This window comes from Felis catus, chromosome A2 (assembly GCF_018350175.1).
Source record: "Felis catus isolate Fca126 chromosome A2, F.catus_Fca126_mat1.0, whole genome shotgun sequence".
NCBI classification, from domain to species: Eukaryota; Metazoa; Chordata; class Mammalia; order Carnivora; family Felidae; genus Felis; species Felis catus.
The window spans coordinates 2,110,770-2,131,996 of NC_058369.1; the positions used below are offsets into that span (position 1 = coordinate 2,110,770).

General features: G+C 43.4%; 2 protein-coding genes across 2 annotated transcripts in view; one reads left to right on the forward strand and one right to left on the reverse strand.

Moving 5' to 3' along the window:
• Nucleotides 1–17,448, reverse strand: part of LOC123381388 (zinc finger protein 669-like) — a 59,844-nt gene extending 42,396 nt beyond the window's left edge. The window contains exons 1-2 of the mRNA XM_045042095.1: nt 17,418–17,448; nt 13,340–13,485 (exon numbers count right to left, since the gene is read on the reverse strand). Of these exons, the coding sequence (XP_044898030.1) occupies nt 13,340–13,485; nt 17,418–17,448 (177 nt within the window). The remainder of the gene's footprint in view (nt 1–13,339; nt 13,486–17,417) is intronic.
• Nucleotides 17,449–18,675: 1,227 nt separating this feature from the next.
• LOC105260516 (programmed cell death protein 2-like) lies at nt 18,676–19,447 on the forward strand. The gene is given in 2 exon segments (XM_045042103.1): nt 18,676–19,078; nt 19,081–19,447. Coding segments are annotated over 2 exon segments (753 nt in total). The 3' UTR covers nt 19,431–19,447.
• The last annotated feature ends 1,780 nt before the right edge of the window (nt 19,448–21,227 follow it).

Here is a 21,227-nt window from a genome sequence, read left to right on the forward strand (position 1 = left end):
TGTAGTTGGATGGGTAGATCAACCCAAGATGTCATTTAAGTTGCAATATAATTCTCTGAGGAATTGAGAGCAAATGTCCTTATCTTTTTAAAAAATGTTTTATTTTTGAGAGAGTACAAGGGAGGGAAAGGCAGAGAGAGAGAGAATGAATCTGAAGCAGGCTCCAGGCTCTGAGCTGACAGCACAGAGCCCGACGTGAGGTTGTAACTCATGAACCATGAGATCATGATCTGAGCTGAAGTTGACGCTTAACTGAGTCACCCAGGTGCCCTGCGAATGTCCTTATCTTTAATTACGGCCCAAGAATTATCCAAAAACAAGGCAAACTCCTTCAGCCTGTCATTTTGGCCAATTCCCAAACCTCCCCTCTTTGTCTCCAAAGGTTCATGTTGTCCTGAGAAACCAAAGTCCTTGGAGAAACTTGGACACTTTCTTTGTGCCTCTGTCATGTAGACTTTCTACCCATCTTGTCTAACATCTAAGAGCCATTCTTTGAAGTGCAAACTTTAGGGAGAGGTTTCTCATCACAAACAAAGAGGGAGAGGAAGTAACTGGAAATTGAACAAATGAAACATCTCCACAAATCTTAGGGACTATAAGGTCTCTGCATCTGTTCATACATGCTTTCCCCTAGTTGCTTACTGTCTGGCTCTGTCCTGTCGTTCCACAGTGACCTCAGACAGAGGCCCTCCCTGCCACCCAAGCTCGTACCCTGTCTCTGCCTAGTTTCTTGATGACCTCGTCACTGGCTGTCTCCATTTATTTGTATACCTCGTATTTTCTATCCCCACCAGAATGTAAACTCCCTGAGGGCACAGACTTTTCTTGTTCTTCCTCTGTCCCCACAATGAAGATTAACCTGAACCTGGCAGATCATAGCCACTTAATAAATATTCACGAACAAAAAAAAAAAACAAAAAAAAAAACAACCATGCATTGTATGGTATTTTTCTGCTTCTGGATGGCTTTGCCAAAATTAATTTATGGAAGAGTTCTGTTTATCTGGTTTGAAGGCAAGAACTGATAAGGGGTGGCTATTCTAAAACTTTCAGAAATATAAAAACTAATCCAAATGTTTCTCAGTTTCATATGATCTAGAATTAACCTTTAATAAATAAAAGCTAATTGAAGTTTGCTGACTGAAATAAGCATGTCTTTAGTTAATAACATTAAATAGAAAACTTTTATCCTACCTACGCTTACTCATCAAATAAGTTCATAAGTTCACTCTGTCGCAAAATTTGCCAGCAAAAATAACTTAGAATGATGGCTGATTTTTTTTTCATCGTTTCATGAAGAGTCCCTGGATAATCTAAACATAATTGCCAGAAGCAAATTATTTAGATAGATGTAAGAAGTTTTAGGTGAACTTTTTAGTAATAATTATGTTTTACAGTATGTCTGCTTAAATGGCTTTCCAAATCTCTTTGGTAACTCCCATTCTTAGAATTTTGCTATGATAGATAGATAGATAGATAGAAAGATAAAATAAAGCTAAGAATTTTGCTATGTTAAATTAAGTGATGGGAGTTCACTGAATAATAAATGTTTGCAAATAAAATGCTAAAACATTTAATTGCTAAACAAGTCCAAGTTTACCTAACTTTTGTCTTATTACAAAAAGATAATTTTGAGTCTGTTGATAAACACATCTTATGCTTTACTGAAAGATCATACTAGTAAGAAGCATATGTTTCTAGAAATTATGAAACATATTCATAAGTTTGCCAATCTAAAGAATGCTGATGTAATAAACAGCTCACAATTGCTCACTGATTAGTTTTCACTAGTAATTGGAGGTTCTAAAAGTTAAGAAATATAATTGGGGCGCCTGGGTGGCTCAGTCGGTTAAGCGGCCGACTTCAGCTCTGGTCATGATCTCGCGGTCCATGAGTTCAAGCCCCGCGTCGGGCTCTGTGCTGACAGCTCAGAGCCTGGAGCCTGTTTTGGATTCTGTGTCTCCCTCTCTCTGACCCTCCCCCATTCATGCTTTGTCTTTCTCTGTCTCAAAAATAAACGTTAAGGGGCGCCTGGATGGCGCAGTCGGTTAAGCGTCCGACTTCAGCCAGGTCACGATCTCGCGGTCCGTGAGTTCGAGCCCCGCGTCGGGCTCTGGGCTGATGGCTCAGAGCCTGGAGCCTGCTTCCGATTCTGTGTCTCCCTCTCTCTCTGACCCTCCCCCGTTCATGCTCTGTCTCTCTCTGTCCCAAAAATAAAGAAACGTTGAAAATAAAATTTAAAAAAAATAAATAAATAAACGTTAAAAAAAATTTTTTTAAAGAAATATAATTAATATATATTTAATTCTAGAAATAATAACAGCATCAACTCTCTATGTAAGAAACTAGAATGTTTTTGGTAAGAAAAGGTATGAGGAATGGAAATGCTTCTTTTTTTTTTTTTTTTTTTTTTTGAGGGAAACAAAAGTAATTTTGTTCTAAAGTAAAGCTGATTATTTCTGAATGGGAGAGAACAAGGGACCGGCTAAAATAGACACAGGAAGTTGTAGGCTTATGAAAAAGGAATCTTGGCAAACAAATTTTATGTGTGATCAAAACAGATAAGATCGAATGGATTTCTTATAAGGATTTTCAAAATAAGCTTTAATATCAATAGTGCACTTAGGTAAAACTGGAACTTTATCTTTTTAACAGATAAAAGAAAATTAAGTTTTTTTGAACTATTGTAGTGTTCTTGATAAAAGATTATGAAGGGTTTTTTTAATCTTCTAATGGTCATGCCTAGAAAACAAGGATTCTGTTTCACCAACGTAATTTCCTGTGTTTATCAGGTCTTTGATTACTTAAGAATATTAAAAGTTAAGTTTTGCCAACCACCACATAATCTGCTGTATTTGTCTTTATTTTATTGTCATTTTGGTTAATAACCAACATGTTGTTTCACAGTGACCTATGGTTCTACTTGACCAAGTGCTTTAAAACTCCTTTTGATGTTTCTGATAAACTTCCCCAAATCAAATTCTAAATCTTCTTGACATGGAAAAAAAGTTGGGATTTCCCCAGAAGGGTTCCTGGAACATTCTAGAGGATTTATGTTGAAGTAGACTTAGTGGATACATTAAACTACATGGGAAGCTCTGTCAAATAAGAAGTAATATTAAGCCTTCTTTAGGCTGTATTTGTGTGGGTATATAAGTGTTCTAGAAATTAGATGAAACTCCTAGAAATCTGATATGCCCTGGTATGGAAGCACCTGTAATTCTAATTACTGAAGTTGTGAGTGTCACAGAAATAACCAAATGTCCATGTCTGCCACATTCAAAGCTTCTCGTCAGATCTTTAACCATGGCCATATTGTATGTAGTCTTTTGTCATTTACAGCTATTGTTTTTGCTTTGATGCTTCTGCAAAAGTGCTTCATTTTCAAGGGGATTTGTGGAAAGGACTTTTGACAAGACAGGATTCTGATAACCATAGAATCAGGGAACTGAACTGTGAAAGCATTACTGGAACTAGTGGAAAAACCGGATTCCAACACAGCAAGAATAACACAGGGTGGGATGAACTGAGGAGGAGGATTCTAGTTGTTATGCCTCTTGTTTAAAACATTACGGTTTTTGGGGCGCCTGGGTGGCGCAGTCGGTTAAGCGTCCGACTTCAGCCAGGTCACGATCTCGCGGTCCGTGAGTTCGAGCCCCGCGTCGGGCTCTGGGCTGATGGCTCGGAGCCTGGAGCCTGTTTCCGATTCTGTGTCTCCCTCTCTCTCTGCCCCTCCCCCGTTCATGCTTTGTCTCTCTCTGTCCCAAAAATAAATAAACGTTGAAAAAAAAATTAAAAAAAAAAACATTACGGTTTTTTTAAATTTATTTCTTTATTTTGAGAGGGAGAGAGAGCAGGGAGGGGCAGTAAGAGAGGGAGAGCGAGAACCCCAAACAGGCTCCACACTGTCAGCACAGAGACCAATGCAGGGCTCGAACTCATGAACCATAAGACCTGAGCAGAAATCAAGAGTCGGACACTTAACTGACTGAGCCCCCCAGGTGCCAGGGAACATTCATGTTTACCTAATGTTTGTGCTTCCAGATAGGAAAAGACTCTCTGTTAAGCTAAACTTTACCTTTGCAAACAAATACTGTCACCAGCTACACCCCAAGACCTGACCTCTACTGTGCACCCGCTTGTACTCACTGCCCTTTGTCCCACATTTTTCCTTAAGTTCTTCTTTCTGGTTTATCTCAGGCAAATGAAACCTAAAACCACCCCTCAGGTGACACTGACTGCCTGGACGGTCTTGTCCCAGACTCACGCCTGTGCAAATGGACCTGGAGTGACCTCTGGAGTGACTGGCAATTACCTTTACCTCATTATCACACTAAAGTCTCCCCTGGGGGAGGAGCACAATCTCGTTTACGTGACCTACAATGTGGGGACAGGCCTGCTGCCCTAAGGCTCACCCGTAGCACCCCTCCTGCCCACCCCACACAGGATGACGAGGCTTCCCCATGGAAATATCCATCCCAGCCCTAAACCAGAGGAGCCCATCCACCCTTCCTCCAGGGAGTCAGGGCTTTGGAAGTTATTCTCCATGATCTCCTGATCTCTGCATCGGCTGCCAATAAAGTTTCCTTTGTGTGGCCACTCACCTGATGTATTTTCTATGTATGAGTCACCAAGGAGAAAAACCCTGTTGGTTCAATTACGAATTTGGTGACCCACATGGGGGACTATCTATAGTCCTTCTGACGTTCTGCCCTCTGGTATCCTGATTTCTGCTGGGAACAGGGGCAGATTCCTTGGAAGGGACTCTCCCATCTGGGTGCTTGTGACTCCTGGCCTGGGATTCGTCCTCATCTGAAATCCAGTGGCCACTCTGATTACTTTCACTCCGAAGGGTTTCTACTGGGATAAGTCACACCAGGTCTATGGCACAGTTCTTAGGGGTAAAACTACAGTTGTCTCACAAAGTCTGGGCAAGCAGGCATAACAGACACAACACTCTGGGGAATTAACAGGACCTCTCCAGTATATTTGGTATATAAATACCAAAGCAACAAAGATTAGAAAGGATCAGAGACCACCACCAGAAACTCCAACTCTACAAGCATCATAATGGCAATAAATTCATATTGTTCAGTACTCACTCTAAACTCAATGGACTCAATGCTCCAATCAAAAGACATAGGGTAACAGAGTGGATAAGAAAACAAGATCCATCCATGTGCTGTTTACAAGAGACCCACTTTAGACCTAAAGACACCTACAGATTGAAAATAAGGGGATGGAGAACCATCTATCATGCTAATGGTCAACAAAAGAAAGCCAGAGCAGCCATACTTATATCAGACAATCTAGACTTTAAAATAAAGACTGTATCAAGAGATGCAGAAGGGCATTATATCATAATCAAGGGGTCTGTCCACCAAGAAGACCTAACAATTGTAAACATTTATGCGCCAAATGTGAGAGCACCCAAATATATAAATCAATTAATCACAAGCATAAAGAAACTCATCAATAGTAATACCGTAATAGTAAGAGACTTCAACACCCCACTCACAGCAATGCACAGATCATCTAATCAAAAAATCAACAAGGAAACAATGGCTTTGAATGACATATTGGACCAGACGGACTTAACAGATATATTCAGAACATTTCATCCTAAAGTAGCAGAATATACATTCTTCTCCAGTACACATGGAATGTTCTCCAGAATAGACCATATACTGGGACACAAATCAGCCCTAAGTACAAAAAGATCGAGATCATACCGTGCATATTTTCAGACCACAACGCTATGAAACTCAAATCAACCACAAGAAAAAATTTGGAAAGGTAACAAATATTTGGAGACTGAAGAACATCCTACTAAAGAATGAATGAGTTAACCGAGCAGTTAAAGAGGAAATTAAAAAGTATATGGAAGTCCATGAAAATGATAGCACCACAACCCAAAACCTCTGGGATGCAGCAAAGGCAGTCATAAGAGGAAATTTTATAGCAATCCAGGCCTTCCTAAAGAAGGAAGAAAGATCTCAGATACACAACCTAACCTTACGCCTTAAGGAGCTGTAAAAAGAACAGCAAATAAAACCCAAAACCAGCAGAAGACAGGAAATAATAATGATTAGAGCAGAAATTAATGCTATCGTAACCAAAAAAAAAACAAAAAACAAAAAAAACCCAGAATAGATCAATGAAACCAGAAGCTGGTTCTTTGAAAGAATTAACAAAATTGATAAACCACTAGCCAGTTTGATCAAGAAGAAAAAGGAAAGGACCCAAATAAGTAAAATCAAGAATGAAAGAGGAGAGATCACAACCAACACAGCAGAAATAAAAACAATAATAAGAGAATATTATGAGCAATTATATGTCAATAAAATGGGCAATATGGAAGAAATGGACAAATTCCTAGAAACATATACACTACCAAAACTGAAACAGGAAGAAATAGAAAATTTGAATAGACCCATAACCAATAAAGAAATTGAATTAGTAATCAAAAATCTGCCAAAAAACAAGAGTCCAGGGCCAGATGGCTTTCACCAAACATTTAAGGAAGAGTTAACACCTATTCTCTTGAAGCTGTTTCATAAAGTAGAAATGGAAGGAAAACTTCCAAACTCTTTCTATGAAGCCAGCATTACCTTGATTCCAAAAGCAGACAAAGACCCCACTAAAAAGGAGAACTATAGACCAATTTCCCTGATGAACATGGATGCAAAAATCCTCAACAAGATATTAGCCAACTGCATCTAACAATACATTTAAAAACAATTATTCATCACGACCAAGTGGGATTTATACCTGGGACACAGGGCTGGTTCAATACCCACAAAACAATCAATGTGACACACCACATCAATAAAAGAAAGGACAAGAACCATGTGATCCTCTCAATAGATGCAGAGAAAAAAATTGACAAAATACAGCACCCTTTCTTGATAAAAACCCTCAAGAAAGTAGGGATAGAAGGATCATACCTCAAGATCATAAAGGCCATATATGAATGACCCAATGCTAATATCATCCTCAATGGGGAAAAACTGAGAGGTTTCCCATAAGGTCGGGAACAAGACAGGGATGTCCACTCTTGCCACTGTTATTCAACATGGTATTGGAAGTCTTAGCCTCTGCAATCAGACAACACAAAGAAATAAAAGGCATCGAAATCGGCCAGGAGGAGGTCAGACTTTTACTCTTTGCAGATGACATGATACTCTATATGGAAAACCCAAAAGATTCCACCAGAAACTGCTAGAACTAATCCATGAATTCAGCAACGTTGCAGGATATAAAATCAATGCACAGAAATAGGTTGCATTCCTATACACCAACAATGAAGCCCCAGAAAGAGAAATCAAGGAATCGATCCCATTTACAATTGCACCAAAAACCATTAAATACCAAGAATAAATCCAACCAAAGAGGTGAAAAATCTATACACTGAAAACTATAGAAAGGTTATGAAAGAAATTGAAGACACCAAAAAAAAAAAAAGGGGGGGGGGAAATATTCCATTTTCCATGCTCCTGGATAGGAAGAACAAACAATATTAAACTGTCAATACTACCCAAAGCAATCTACATATTCAATGCAATCCCTATCAAAATAACACCAGCATTCTACATAGAGCTAGAACAAATAATCCTAAAATTTGTGTGGAACCAGAAAAGACCCCGAATAGCCAAAGCGATCTTGAAAAAGAAAACCAAATCAGGAGGCATCACAATCCCAGACTTCAAGCTATACTACAAAACTGTAATCATCAAGATAGTATGGTACTGGCATAAAAACAGACACTCAGATCAATGGAACAGAAGAAAGAACCCAGAAATGGACCCACAAATGTATGGCCAGCTAATCTTTGACAAAGCAGGAAAGAATATCCAATGGAATAAAGACAGTATTTTCAGCAAGTGGTGCAGTTTTCTGAGATATGCAGAAAAATAAATCTGGACCACTTTCTTACACCTTACACAAAAAGAAACTCAAAGTGGATGAAAGACCTAAATGGAAGACAGGAAGCCATCAAAATCCTCGAGGAGAAAGCAGGCAAAAACCTCTTTGACCTCGGCTGCAGCACCTTCTTACTCAACACATCTCCAGAGGCAAGGGAAACAAAAGCAAAAATGAACTACTGGGACCTCATCAAAATAAAAAGCTTTTGCACAGCAAAGGAAACAATCAGCAAAACTAAAAGGCAACCGACAGAATGGGAGAAGATATTTGCAGATGACACGTCAGATAAAGGGTTAGTATCCAAAATCTATAAAGAACTTATCAAATTCAACACCCAAAAAAACAAATAATCCAGTGAAGAAATGGGCAAAAGACATAAATAGACATTTCTCCAAAGACATCCAGATGGCCAACCGACACATGAAAAAATGCTCAATCACTCATCATCATGGAAATGCAAATCAAAACCACAAAGAGATACCACCTCACACCTGTCAGAATGGCTAACATTAACAACTCAGGCAACAACAGATGTTGGCGAGGATGCGGAGAGAGAGGATCTCTTTTGCATTTCCGGTTGGGAATGCAAACTGGTGCAGCCACTCTGGAAAATAGTATGGAGGTTCCTCAAAAAATTAAAAGTAGAACTACCCTATGACCGAGCAATTGCACTATTAGGTACTTATCCAAGGGATACAGGTGTGTTGTTTCGAAAGGGCACATGCACCCCAATGTTTATAGCAGTGCTATCGACAATAGCCAAAGTATGGAAGGAGCCCAAATGTCCATCGACGGATGAATGGATAAAGAAGATGTGGTCTATATATACAATGGAGTATTACTCGGCAATCAAAAAGAATGAAATCTTGCCATTTGCAACTATGTGGATGGAACTGGAGGGTATTATGCTAAGCGAAATTAGTCAGAGAAAGACAATTATCATATGACTTCACTCATATAAGGACTTTAAGAGACAACAGGTGAACACAAGGGAAGGGAAGCAAAAATAATATAAAAACAGGGAGGGGGACAAAAACATAAGAGACTCTTAAATATGGAGAACAAACAGATGGTTACTGGATGGGTTGTGGAAGGGGGGATGGGCTAAATGGGTAAGGGGCATTAAGGAATCTACTCCGAAAACCATTGTTGTACTATATGCTAACTTGGATATAAATTAAAAATAATAATAATTAAAAACTAAATTAAATTAAATTTACTTAAAAAAAAAAAGATCAAGCCATGATTACAAGCCTGGAATTCTCATCCCTACTCCCCATCCTCCAGTCTCAGGAGAGGGTCTGGAATCATAGTTAATCATTGAGTATGCTGAGGTGAGGAAGCCTTTAGAATCCCAACAGTATGGGGTTCAGAAAGCATCCACCAGGGTGATCTGAACCACACCCGGAAGATGATGGGCTCAGGACCTTCCCAGTCCTCCCCTATGCACCTCTCTGTCTGGCTGTTCATCTGTATCCTTTATCATATTCTTTCATAAACTGGAAAGTGTTAAGTGTTTGGTCCCTGAGTTCTGTGAGATGCTCTGGCAAATAAATCCAAGGAGGGGATCATGGGAACCTCTGGTCCGTAGCCAAGGGGCAGCTGTGGGTAACCTAGAGCTCTACTAACCACAGTAGGCATGTGGAGTGGGGAGTCTTATGGGACTGAGCCCCTCTCTGGTGGGGTCTGACACTGTCTCAAGGTAGGAAGTGTTGGAATTGAGTTAGATTGTAGGACACCCAGCTGGTGCCCAGCATTGCCTGAGGTGGGGCAAATCCCTACCAGTGCAGTGACCAGAAGGGTCAGAGCTGGCGTTCTGAGTAAAGTTGAAAGACATAGGAAAGCCAGAGGCTTTGCAGATGCAGGGTCTAATAAAAACACAAAATGACCATAAAGGAAAAATCATAAAATGCTACTGGATGACACCAAAGTGGAAAGGCAGAAATGGAAGGTCGGCACATGATCTCGGAAAGAGAACCACCCACCACAACACCAACTCTAGACCTTTGATGAAATTCCATTAAATCCAAACCAGGTTGGACTTTTTAGTTTTGAGTTTATGGAAAACTAGTTTAAGGAGCGTCTCGGTGATTCAGTTGGTTAAGCGTCTGACGTTGGCTCAGGTCACGATATCACGGTTCTGAATTCAAGCCCTGTGTAGGGCTCTGTGTGGACAGTTCAGAGCTTCGAGCCTACTTTGAATTCTGTGTCTCCCTCTCTCTCTGCCCCTCCCCCACTCATGCTCTGTCTCTATCAAAAATAAACATCAAAAAAGATAAACTACTTTGAAAGCCTGAAATTGAAGGCAAATGTCCGTAAATAGCTGAGTTTTCTACAGAAAAAGGGGGAAGAGACTTTCCCTAAAACACATTAAGGCATTTAAATAACCAAAGAATTGGGACAGTGCAGTAGGCCAGAAGAATGTCAACACAAGTGTTCTAGGACTTCCTATTACAAGGTTACCTTATATAAAGGGAAGAAGAGTAAGTTTTTTTTTTTAATTTTTTTTTCAACATTTATTTATTTTTGGGACAGAGAGAGACAGAGCATGAACAGGGGAGGGGCAGAGAGAGAGGGAGACACAGAATCGGAAACAGGCTCCAGGCTCGGAGCCATCAGCCCAGAGCCCGACGCGGGGCTCGAACTCACGGACCACGAGATCGTGACCTGGCTGAAGTCAGATGCTTAACCGACTGCGCCACCCAGGCACCCCTGAAGAAGAGTAAGTTCTAAAGGAAGGTACTGATAATCATGATTGTCTTAAAATTAAGAGGAGCCCAGGGGGTGCCTGGGTGGCTCAGTCAGTTGACTGTCACACTTCAGCTCAGACTGTGATCTCACGTGTTCGTGAGTTCAAGCCCCACTTCTGGCTTCGTGCTGACGGTAGGGAGCCTGCTTGGGATTCTCTCTCTCTCTCTCTCTGCCCCCTCTCCCTGGTGCTCGCTTTCAAAATAAATATGTAAAAATATATATATATATTCAGTAGCACTGAATAAAGAGAGTGAAAGTATAAACCACCCTCCAGGAGAAAATGCCTGCACTACCTTAATTACAAGTCAAGACTATATGTCAAAACAGGGAGATCCTGGCTCACATGTTAGATGGAAAGAAACACGCGAGGCATTTCTACGTGCTGGCAATCACGTGGAAGGCACAAAGTGGGGGAACAGAGGGCACAACTCCTACGACCCACCAGCATTTCCTGGTAAACTGAAGTTAGCCACAACGTTCCATCCCACAATTTTTCCCTAAAGTATAGAAATGTTAGTGGCATTGTGCGCTTGGATACAAAAATAAGAACGAAGGCAGTAGCACTGACCAACCGTGACGTGCCCCACGGCACAGAAGCACTAGAAAGGAGTACGCTGGCCGAACCACCTGAGCCTCAGACACCTGCCCAGGTGAGACAGAGCAGGGCTGTGAAACCACACGCTCCCGTGACATCAAAGACTATTCTAGGATTACCCCCTCATTGCAAGTTCAACAGGGGCAAAATCAAGCCGTGCACTGCTTGGTGATGAGAACAGAGGTGGGGCTGCAAAGAAAGAAGAACAGCAGTCCCCAGGGACAGACACTCACGCACTACAAGAGGAAAATCATACACCTGCAAACACGGCCCAAAGGTCTGAAGTGCTCGTGAACACCGGAGTCACCACAGCAGCATGAAGGCGTGGAGCCCCCAACCCTGATGGAGAAGGACAGTTCTGTCCCGAGACACTTTTCCCCAGGGGACGCTCTCCGGATAAAGCCCCCAGTAACCCGGGTCAGCAGGGACGGGAACGACCTGACACACTTACCACCCTCTGCCCTGAAGGGGAAGAAAGGAGGCAGAAAGAACTCGGGCGTCTTACACCTGCTCAACGCGAGGCTGGTGGAGGACAGAGCCATCCGTGCTGAGCTGGACAGGGTGACAGGTCCTGCTCACAGGTGACAGGTGACCTGCAGACGCCTACCTGAGCCCTGTGCTCCTGGGTGCCTCAGTTGGTTAAGTGTTAAATCAAGTGAGTCTTGATTTTGGTTAAGGTGGTGACGTCATGGTTCGTGGGTTCGAGCCCCACATGGGGCTCTGAGCTGAGGGTTCAGAGCCTGCTTGGGATTCTCCGTCCCTGTCTCTCCGCCCCTCCCCCTGCTCACACCCTCTGCCTCAAAATAAATAAAATAAATATAAAAAGAGAGAGAGAGAATACTCACAGGAAGTCCCCCTGGCTCACCCACGACAGGGCCTGGCACAGACCCCCACACCCACACTTTGTGCCTCATCTGCGATCAGCTCAGCTGCTTGTCCCCGGGACCAGGGGGCACAAAATGCTGGCTGGTCCCGCTTTGCTTTGGCTTCTCTCCTTCCTCCAGACCCCTGAACGTGGGCTTGCCCTCATCCTGGGCCACACACAGCCCCTCCTGGGGACAGGGGGACAGGCTGGCCTCAGGGAACCTCCACGTCAGCACCACACCTGCTCACGCCTGGTTTCTTTCCTCCTCTCCTCCCTTCTACACGACTCTTGAGACACTCACAGGTCTTACGCTCACAGTGTCCTCTCTGTGGATGTATCTCTTACTCCTAATACAACAGCCCCCCACCCCCCTGCACAGCCCTTGTCTCCAATGCAACAGCCCCCCCCCCCACACACACACCATCCCCCTGCAAAGCCCCTGCCCCTAGTGCAACAGTCCCCTCGCCCCTCTTTGTAATCATTCTCCTCAATACAGGAGTCTCCCTACTCAATTGGGAATCTTCATTTGACACTGGTTTGACCACCTGTCCACCACCGCCCCTTTCCCACCCAAACTTTACGCAGGCCACTGTCCTCCCTTGAATTGTGGGAGGCCCACACGCCGAGCATCCACTGAGCTGAGGAACAAGGCCCTGGGGACCTGAGCCACCGAGGCCTTCCTGCACCGCAGGGGCGGGATCCTGACACTGGGCCTTCCTGCCCACCCCCCTCTCGCAGAATAGCCACGCCCCGGTTCTGTTTCACTGGCAGGTCCCTGAGATGGGAGCTGGTCCTGTTGGAATTGATTGTAATAAACTGTCCTCAGCCAGGCGCAGATTTGAATGTATCTCTCAGGTCCATCGTGAGTTCCCCGACCCCAATTCCCAGGTTTTACTGCCCCCGCACGTGGTGGTCCCCTCCTCTTTCCACCAGCAAGAGACTCAGGTGGTCACAGGAAAACCCGCACGCGGGGAGGTGACGGGACACCTGGAGCCCAACCCGAGACCCACGGCAGAAAATCGGGAGGGGACCCCAGAACCAAGACGCGGGGAGCGGACAGAACGCCGGAACTCCACCCCGCCGACGAGGGCTGAAAATCGGGTCCAGACCCCCGGGGTCTGGGAGACCCGGGCCCGCGGCCCCTCCCAGGGGTTCCTGCCGGTGGGAACGAGCCCCTCCGGGTCTCACTTGGGCCGGACTCACCCTCTGGCGGCTCCGCTCCGGGCTCTCCACGCGTCCTCCACTCGGCACTGCGGCCCCAGGCGGGTGCCAGCTCCGCGCAGAGGAGCCAGAGCCCGCGGCGAACGCGGGTTCACGTCCACGAGGTGGGATCGCGCCCGCCCCCGGGCCTGATTGGAGGGTTCCCGGGATATAATTGCGGCCCCCGCGCCGTGATAGGACGGCTTGCGGCCCTTCACGGTCTGATTGGAGGGTAACCCCCCTGTGGCCCCAGATTGGACAGCTCCTCCAGGCCCCGCCTCCTGCTCCCTGAGTGACAGGCTGGGGGTACACACGTGTCCCAACCCCCTGCGCCCAGTCCGCGCCCAGCTCCACTCGCAGCGGTATTCGCTCCGGGCGAGCTGAACCCCCGCCCCCCCCTCCCCCGCCGCATCCCTCTTCTGTCCCAGGAATCTGGCTCAGTTTCTCTGCGGAGGCTCCCTTGTCCGGCGCTGGATTAGGATGCGACAGAAGGGCCCGGTGACCCTCTGTCCGTGGTCCACACTGGACCACTGTGTTTAGGAACAGCTCAATGACCGGTGACGTCACCAAGCGGAAGGCAATGTCGCCCGGGCACAGCCACAGGTGTGACACGTTACAACACTCAGGTGTGCGTTATATTCTGCAAGGAAAGTCACGCAGATCCACTTTGTAATCAGTCCCTGTGAATGTGGAACGTAAAAGCTCCATTTCCTTCTTCAGGTGGTGTGTTGATGTGGGACAGCTCTGGGAACACGCAACGGGAGGGGAGGGGAGGGGAGGGGAGGGGAGGGGAGGGGAGGGGAGGGGAGGGGAGGGGAGGGGAGAACACTGAGTTTTACTCTTAAAAGTGTGAGCACAGGAGCACCTGGGCAACTCAGTTGCTTGAGCCAAGGACTTCAGCTCAGGTCATGAGCTCCTGGTTAGTGAGTTGGAGCCCAATATTGGGCTTACTGCTGTCAGTATATTGTCCGTTTCAGATCTGTCCCCATCTCTCCCTGCCCCTACCCCTGCTCCCTCTCTCAAAATAAATAAACATTTAAAAACATGTGTGAGTCCCATGGTGTGCGACTTATATCTCCATTTTCCTAAGCAAATTTAAAGGCCACAATAGCCAGGAAATCATGCCTCCTGGGCACTGTTGAAATATTTCGTGTCTCTACGGATTTGCCCACTCTATTTAATGTAAGTGACTCACACCACGTGGTCTGTGTGGCTGGTGTCTTCCACGTGGTATAACACTGTCACCATACGTTCACGTGCATGATGTGTCTGTCCTTCATTCCTCTCTGGGGCTGAATCACCGTCCGTCTTGTGTCTATGCCGCACCCTGTTCATCCATCCACGCACTGGGGGACACTTGGGACGTTTCCCTCTTTTGCGGGGAACGCAAGAAAAGTTTTGCACCTGGCATTCCTGTACACACATCTGAGTGTCTGTTTCCGTTTACGTAGGCCTGAAACACTTGGGTCACACTGCCGTTCTGTGTTTCACTTTTTGAGGAACCACCAAACTTTTTTCCACATCAGCTGCCCTGACACTCCCACCAGCCAAGCGCAGGGTTCCGCTTTCTCCATCCACATCCTGGACGCCACTTCTTTTCTGGATTCTGGCTCCTAGCCGTCCTCCTGAGTGGGAAGTGGCATCTCATCGTGGTTCTGACTCGCATCGTCCTGATGGGAGGATCGTTTCATGTGTCTATTAGACATTTGTGCGTCATCTTAAGAGAAATGGCTGATCAAGGTTTTGCTCGCTTTCTGACTGGGCCAGGTTTTTGTTACTCACTTAAGACTTTGTGTATTCTGAATGATAAAATGTTATCATGGATGTGATTTACAAGGTTGTTCTCCCATTTTATGGGTGTCCTTTCAATCTCTCGATAATGACCTTTGATGCACAAGACTCTCATCCTGCTGAAGCCTCGTTTACCTACTTTTCTTGTGTTCCTTGTGATTATCCTGTCAGTTAAGAAACCTTACCGAATGCAAGTTCATGAAGATTTCTCCCTGAGTTTCTTTCACTCTCGGATTATCCAGGACAGGCCCTTCAGGGCTGGGGATTTTCAGCAGAGATGTTTTCAAGGCCTGGAACTGAGATGCTCCACATAACACACATGTCCCTGGACAGTTGTTTAATGTGAAAAAACATGAAATTTATTGTAACGGAACTTCTGTCTTAAGTGATGACTTTGACTCCTATTGAATATACTTCTATATGTCCATACCTTCATCATGATGCTTCCCTCATAGCAAGCTTTTTAGAAAAAATTTTTAATGTTTATTTATTCTTGAGCAAGAGACAGAGACAGAGTGTGAGTGGGGGAGGGGCAGAGAGGGAGACAGACAACAGAATATGAAGCAGGCTCCAGGCTCTAAGCTGTCAGCACAGAGCCTGACTTGGGGCTCGAACTGACAAACTGTGAGGTCATGACCTGAGCTGAAGTCGGACGCTTAACCGACTGAGCCACCCAGGTGCCCCAATCATAGCAAGCTTTTAAAAAATTTATTTGCATTTAAAAAATTATTTTCGTGTGTATTTATTTTGAGACAGAGCACGAGCAGGGAAGAGGCAAAGAGAATGCAAGAGAGAGAATCCCAAGTAGACTCTGCACTGTTAGCACAGAGACCTATGCAAGACTCAAACCCAGTAACCATAACATCATGACCTGAGCCCAAACCAAGAGTCAGATGCTCAACCGACTGAGCCACCCAGGCACCCCAATTTGCTAAGTTTACCTACCCAGAAGTGGAATTATGGACATACGGTAATCGTGTTTACTTTTTTGTGGAAACTCCATACTGTTTTCCAAGGTGGCTGCACCAATTTAAATCCCAACAACAATAAGGAGATTTTTTCCTCCACACCTTCACCATCACTTGTTATTTCTTATCTTTCTGATACTAGCCATTCTGGCTTCTGTGAAGAGATAGTTCGTTGTGGTTTTGATGTGCATTTCCTTGATGATTAGTGATAGTGAGCAGCTTTTCATGAATTAAGTGGCATGTTATGTTTTCTGTGGGAAAATGTTATGCTGTTTCAAGTTTTAAGTTTTCCTTTTGTTCCCCTTAACTGAAGGGATAATTCCACAAAAATATTGGTAAGGCTGACATCCATGAGTTCAGCACCTCTGTTTTGTCTTAAGAGGTGTACATGTTCAAGTCTTACATGTAGGTACTTAATCCATACGGAGTTTCCTTCCAGGTAAGGGGTACGAAGCTGGCCGTTTCATCTTGCAGGGAGCTGTCTCATTTTCCCAACACCACTTACTGGAGAGACAGTCTTTTCCCCACTGTATATTCTCAGCTCCTTCTTTGCAGATAATCTGGCCACATAAACATGGGTTGACTTCTGGACTCTCTATTCTGTTGCCTTGAGCTCTGTGTCTGTTTTTGTGCCAGTATTATGCTGTTTTGTTTAATAGAGTCTGAAATCTGGGACTGTTATATCTTCAGCTTTGGTATGCTTTCTCAAAACTGCTTTGGTTATTTGGAATCTTTTCTGTTTCCATACAAAATTTAGAATTTCTTGCTCTAGATCTTTGAAAAATACTGTTAGTATGTTGATAGGGATTGCATTGAATATGTGGAGTGCTTTTCACACTATGGGCATTTTTAACAATATTAATCCTTGCAATCCATGACAATAGTATATCTTTGAATTTATTTTATCATCTTCAATTTTGTACATTGAATGTCTTATACCTTTCAGAGTACAGGTCTTTCAACTTCATTGGATACATTTACTGTCTTTTATTGTTTTTGAAGACATTGAACATGAGTTTGTTTTCTTAGTTTCTCATCTGCTATTTTTTTTATTAGGAATAGAAATGCAACAGATTTGGGTGTATTAATTTTGTATTCTGTAATGAATCTAAACTCATTTATTATTTCTAATAATTTTGTAAAGTCTTAGGGACTTTCTATATATAGTTTCTTATCATCTGCATATACTGATAATTTTCTCTTCCTTCTTAACAGTCTCCATATTTCTTATTTCTTTATCTTCTCTGACTAGTATGGCTAGGACTTCCAGGACTATGTTGAATGAAAGTGGTGAGAGTGGACATCCTTGCTTTGTTCCTGACCGTAGAGGAAAAGCTTCTGGCTCTTCACCATTGAGTATGTTAGCTGTGAGTCTGTTATATATGGCCTTTGAGGTACATTCCTTGTGTACACCCCATTTTGAGAGTTTTTATTGGGAATGGAGATTGGGACACTCTGGTGGCTCAGTCCGTTGAATCTCTGACTCTTGGTCTCAGCCGAGATCATGATGTCCCTGTTGGTGGGTTCTACACGCTGATAGCAGGGAGCCTTCTTGGGGTCTCTCTCTCCCTCTGTCTCTGCCCTCCCCTACCTCGCACTCACTCTGTCTCTCAAAATAGGTTAATAAACTTAAAAAAAAAACAATGGAATGGAGGTTGAATTTTGTCTAATGATTTTCTACATCCATGTAGATGATCACATGATTTTTGTAAATTATTTCATTAATGTGGTATCTCATGTTGATTGATATACGTATATTAAAAAAAACTTTGCATCCCTGAAGCCCCACTATATTGTGGAGAATGCTCTTTTGAATGTATTTTGAATTCCGTTTGCTGATATTTTGCTTGGTATTTTTCTATCCATCTTCATCAGGGAAATTCATCCATAATTTTTTTGTACGGATGTCTAATATGTAGACATATTATATTATATAATGTAGACATATAGTATACATCTAATATGTAGTAGTCTGTATATGTAGTAGTCTAACATGTAGACATATTATATTATATATTATAATTTTTTTGTATGGTGTCTAATATGAGGGGAATTCTGCCCTCTTGAAAGAGTTTAGAAGTATTCCTCCCTCTTCTACAGTCTGGGATAGTTTGTGTAGTGTGGCTCCTACATCTTCTATATATGTTGGTAGAATGCCCCTGAGAGGTTGTCTGGGTGGTCCTGAACTTTTCCAGGAAGTGGTTTGGTTAGTAATTCAATTTTGTTTCTAGTAATAGATCTGTTTACATTTTCTGTTTCATCCTGATCTACTCTTGAGGATTATAGCCTCTAAATGTGTGTATATTTCTTCTACATTGTGCAATTTGTTGGTATAAATTTTCTCAAAGTAATCTCTTTTAATCCATTTATTTCTGTGGTGTCGACTGTAATTTTCTTTCATTTCTGATCTTGAGTCTTCTCTCTTGTTTTCTTGATTAGTTTTGTTAGATTTTATCAATTGTATCTTTTCAAAGAACCAGCTCTTAAGAGTGCGAGCACATGAGCAGTCCTCCGCTCTTTCTCCGTGGCTGTCACCTCAGCCAGACCAGCTGAGCAGAGCTTCATGGAAGCAGTGTCAGCATGGATCCCAAGCAAGTTCTTAGAAATCAGCTACCCAGGAAAAATGACTTTTACTCTTATCAGCCACTTTCTGAGGACCCTCCTCCAGAGACAGGGGAGTCTGTGTGCCTCCAGCTCAAGTCTGGGGTTCATCTCTGCAGGGTTGGTGGCAGTTTAAGCCCCCAAACATGCTCCAGATGTCACGAGGCATGTTACCGAACTAAGGAGCATCATACTCCAGACTGGAGATGGGGACATAAGCAGGCTTGTAGACAATCAGAATTTGAAATTGTAATAAGAACAGAAGATGAGGTTATACTTGAAGATGTTGAAAAGGGAAGGGAAGCAGAAATTACAGGAAGCATGGGTGAAGCACCTGATGAAGAATTGGATTCCACGGCAAAATATGAACCCAAGGAAGATAAAAATTCCAGAAGTTTAAAACTAAAATAGCCCTAGAGCCAGAACAGATTCTTAGATATGCCAGAGGGATTGCACCCATCTGGATCTCTGGTGAAAATGTCCCTCAAGAAAAGGATATTCCAGTTTGCCCCTGTGGGGCCAAGAGAATATTTGAATTCCAGGTCATGCCTCAGTGGCTCAACCACCTAAAGGCCAACAGACTCGGCAGGAGTGTTGATTGGGGTGCTCTGGCTGTCTCCACCTGTGTTGAAAGCTTTAGACAGGGGATTGGCTACACAGAGGAACTGGTTTGGAAGCAAGATATAACAGATACACCTGAAGACAAGGTCATAAAGCCTTACGAATTCTCATAACCTCTTAGACCTTACCATTCCCGTGCTAGGACTGTATCCTAAGGAAATACCTATACCAGAGACAAAGATGTTGTTTTAGGTGAGTTTACAATATGTAAATATTAGTGAAACAAAAAGGTCCAGTGACAAGTAATTCAATAAATTTTGGTGGGTCCCTACAGCAGAAAGTAATGCAGTCTTTTCTTTTTTAATATATATTTTTTAATTTTTGAGAGAGAGAGAGAGAGAGAAAGAGAGAATGTGGGGTGGGGGCAGAGAGAGAGGGAGACACGGAATCCAAAGAAGACTCCAGGCTCCAAGCTGTCACCACAGAGCCTGACGCAGGGCTTGATCTAATGAACTGGGAATTCATAACCTGAGCCAAAGTCAAATGTTTAACTGATGGAGTCACCCAGGAGCCCCAGTGGAGTCTTAATGATACAGACCTATATGCACATCAAATAAGATACAGATTTACAGGGCACCGGGGTGACTCAGCTGATCGAGCGTCTAACTGCAGCTCAGGTCATGATCTCACGGTTTGTGGGTTCTAGCCCCATGCTGGGATCTGTGCTGACAGTACAGACCCTGGAGCCTGCTTCGGATTCTGTGACTCACTCTCTCTGTCTTCCCTCCCGTGCTCATGCTCTCTCTCTCAAAAACTAAGTAAATATTAAAAAAAAAATTTTTTTTAAATTTTTTTTTCAACGTGTATTTATTTTTGGGACAGAGAGAGACAGAGCATGAACGGGGGAGGGGCAGAGAGAGAGGGAGACACAGAATCGGAAGCAGGCTCCAGGCTCTGAGCCATCAGCCCAGAGCCCGACGCGGGGCTCGAACTCACGGACCGCGAGATCGTGACCTGGCTGAAGTCGGACGCTTAACCGACTGCGCCACCCAGGCGCCCCTAAAAAAAATTTTTAAAGCAACTTGTATTAGAAAAAACATACAGCTTTCAGCTGACAAGATATTCATAGTATGTATCTTTGTAAAAGTATTTATATGTGTGTTTGTCCACAGAAATCTGGAAAGACACATACTCGGTGTGAACTAATTAACTATGAATAGTGGGAGTAAGTGAAATAATTGTTTTATCTGTATGTTTGTTTCTTTCTACAATAAAATGGGTTCATGGCCTAATTAAGACCAAAAAAGGGGGTGGGGAACCAGCTGTTAGTTGTCTTGATGTTTTCTATTTTTAAATCTCCATTTCATCTCTTTCTGCTCTGTTCTCTGTGACTTGGGCTTTGCTTGTTCTTCTTTTTCTAGTTACTCTAGGTGTGAGGTTAGAATGTTTGAGATTTTCCTTGTTTCCAGAGGTAGGCCTGTGTCAGTATGCACTTCCCTCTTAGGACTGTGTGTGCCACACGTGCAAAAAATTTTCCATCACAGCATTCATTCATTTTTATCTGGCTCCGAGTATTTGATGATTCCATGTTAATTTCTCTGTTGGCCTGTTGGTTTTTAGTAGCATGCTGTTATCCTCCACATGATTGAGCTTTTTCCTATTCTTTTCTTGTACTTGACTTGTAACTTCATACTGCTGTGCACGGAAAACATGCTTGGTATGATTTCAGTCTTGTTAAAATTACTGAGACTTGTTTTGTGGCCTAACATATGATCTATCCTGGAGAATGTTCCATGTGCACTTGAAAAGAATGTGTATTCTGCTGCTTGGGGTGGATTGTCCACATGTATCTGTTAAGTCCACCAGGTTTATTTAATGTGTCACTGAAATCTACCCTTTACTTACTATCAGTCCGGATGTTCTACACGTTCACATTAATGGAGTGTTAAATTCTTCTACAATTATTGTAC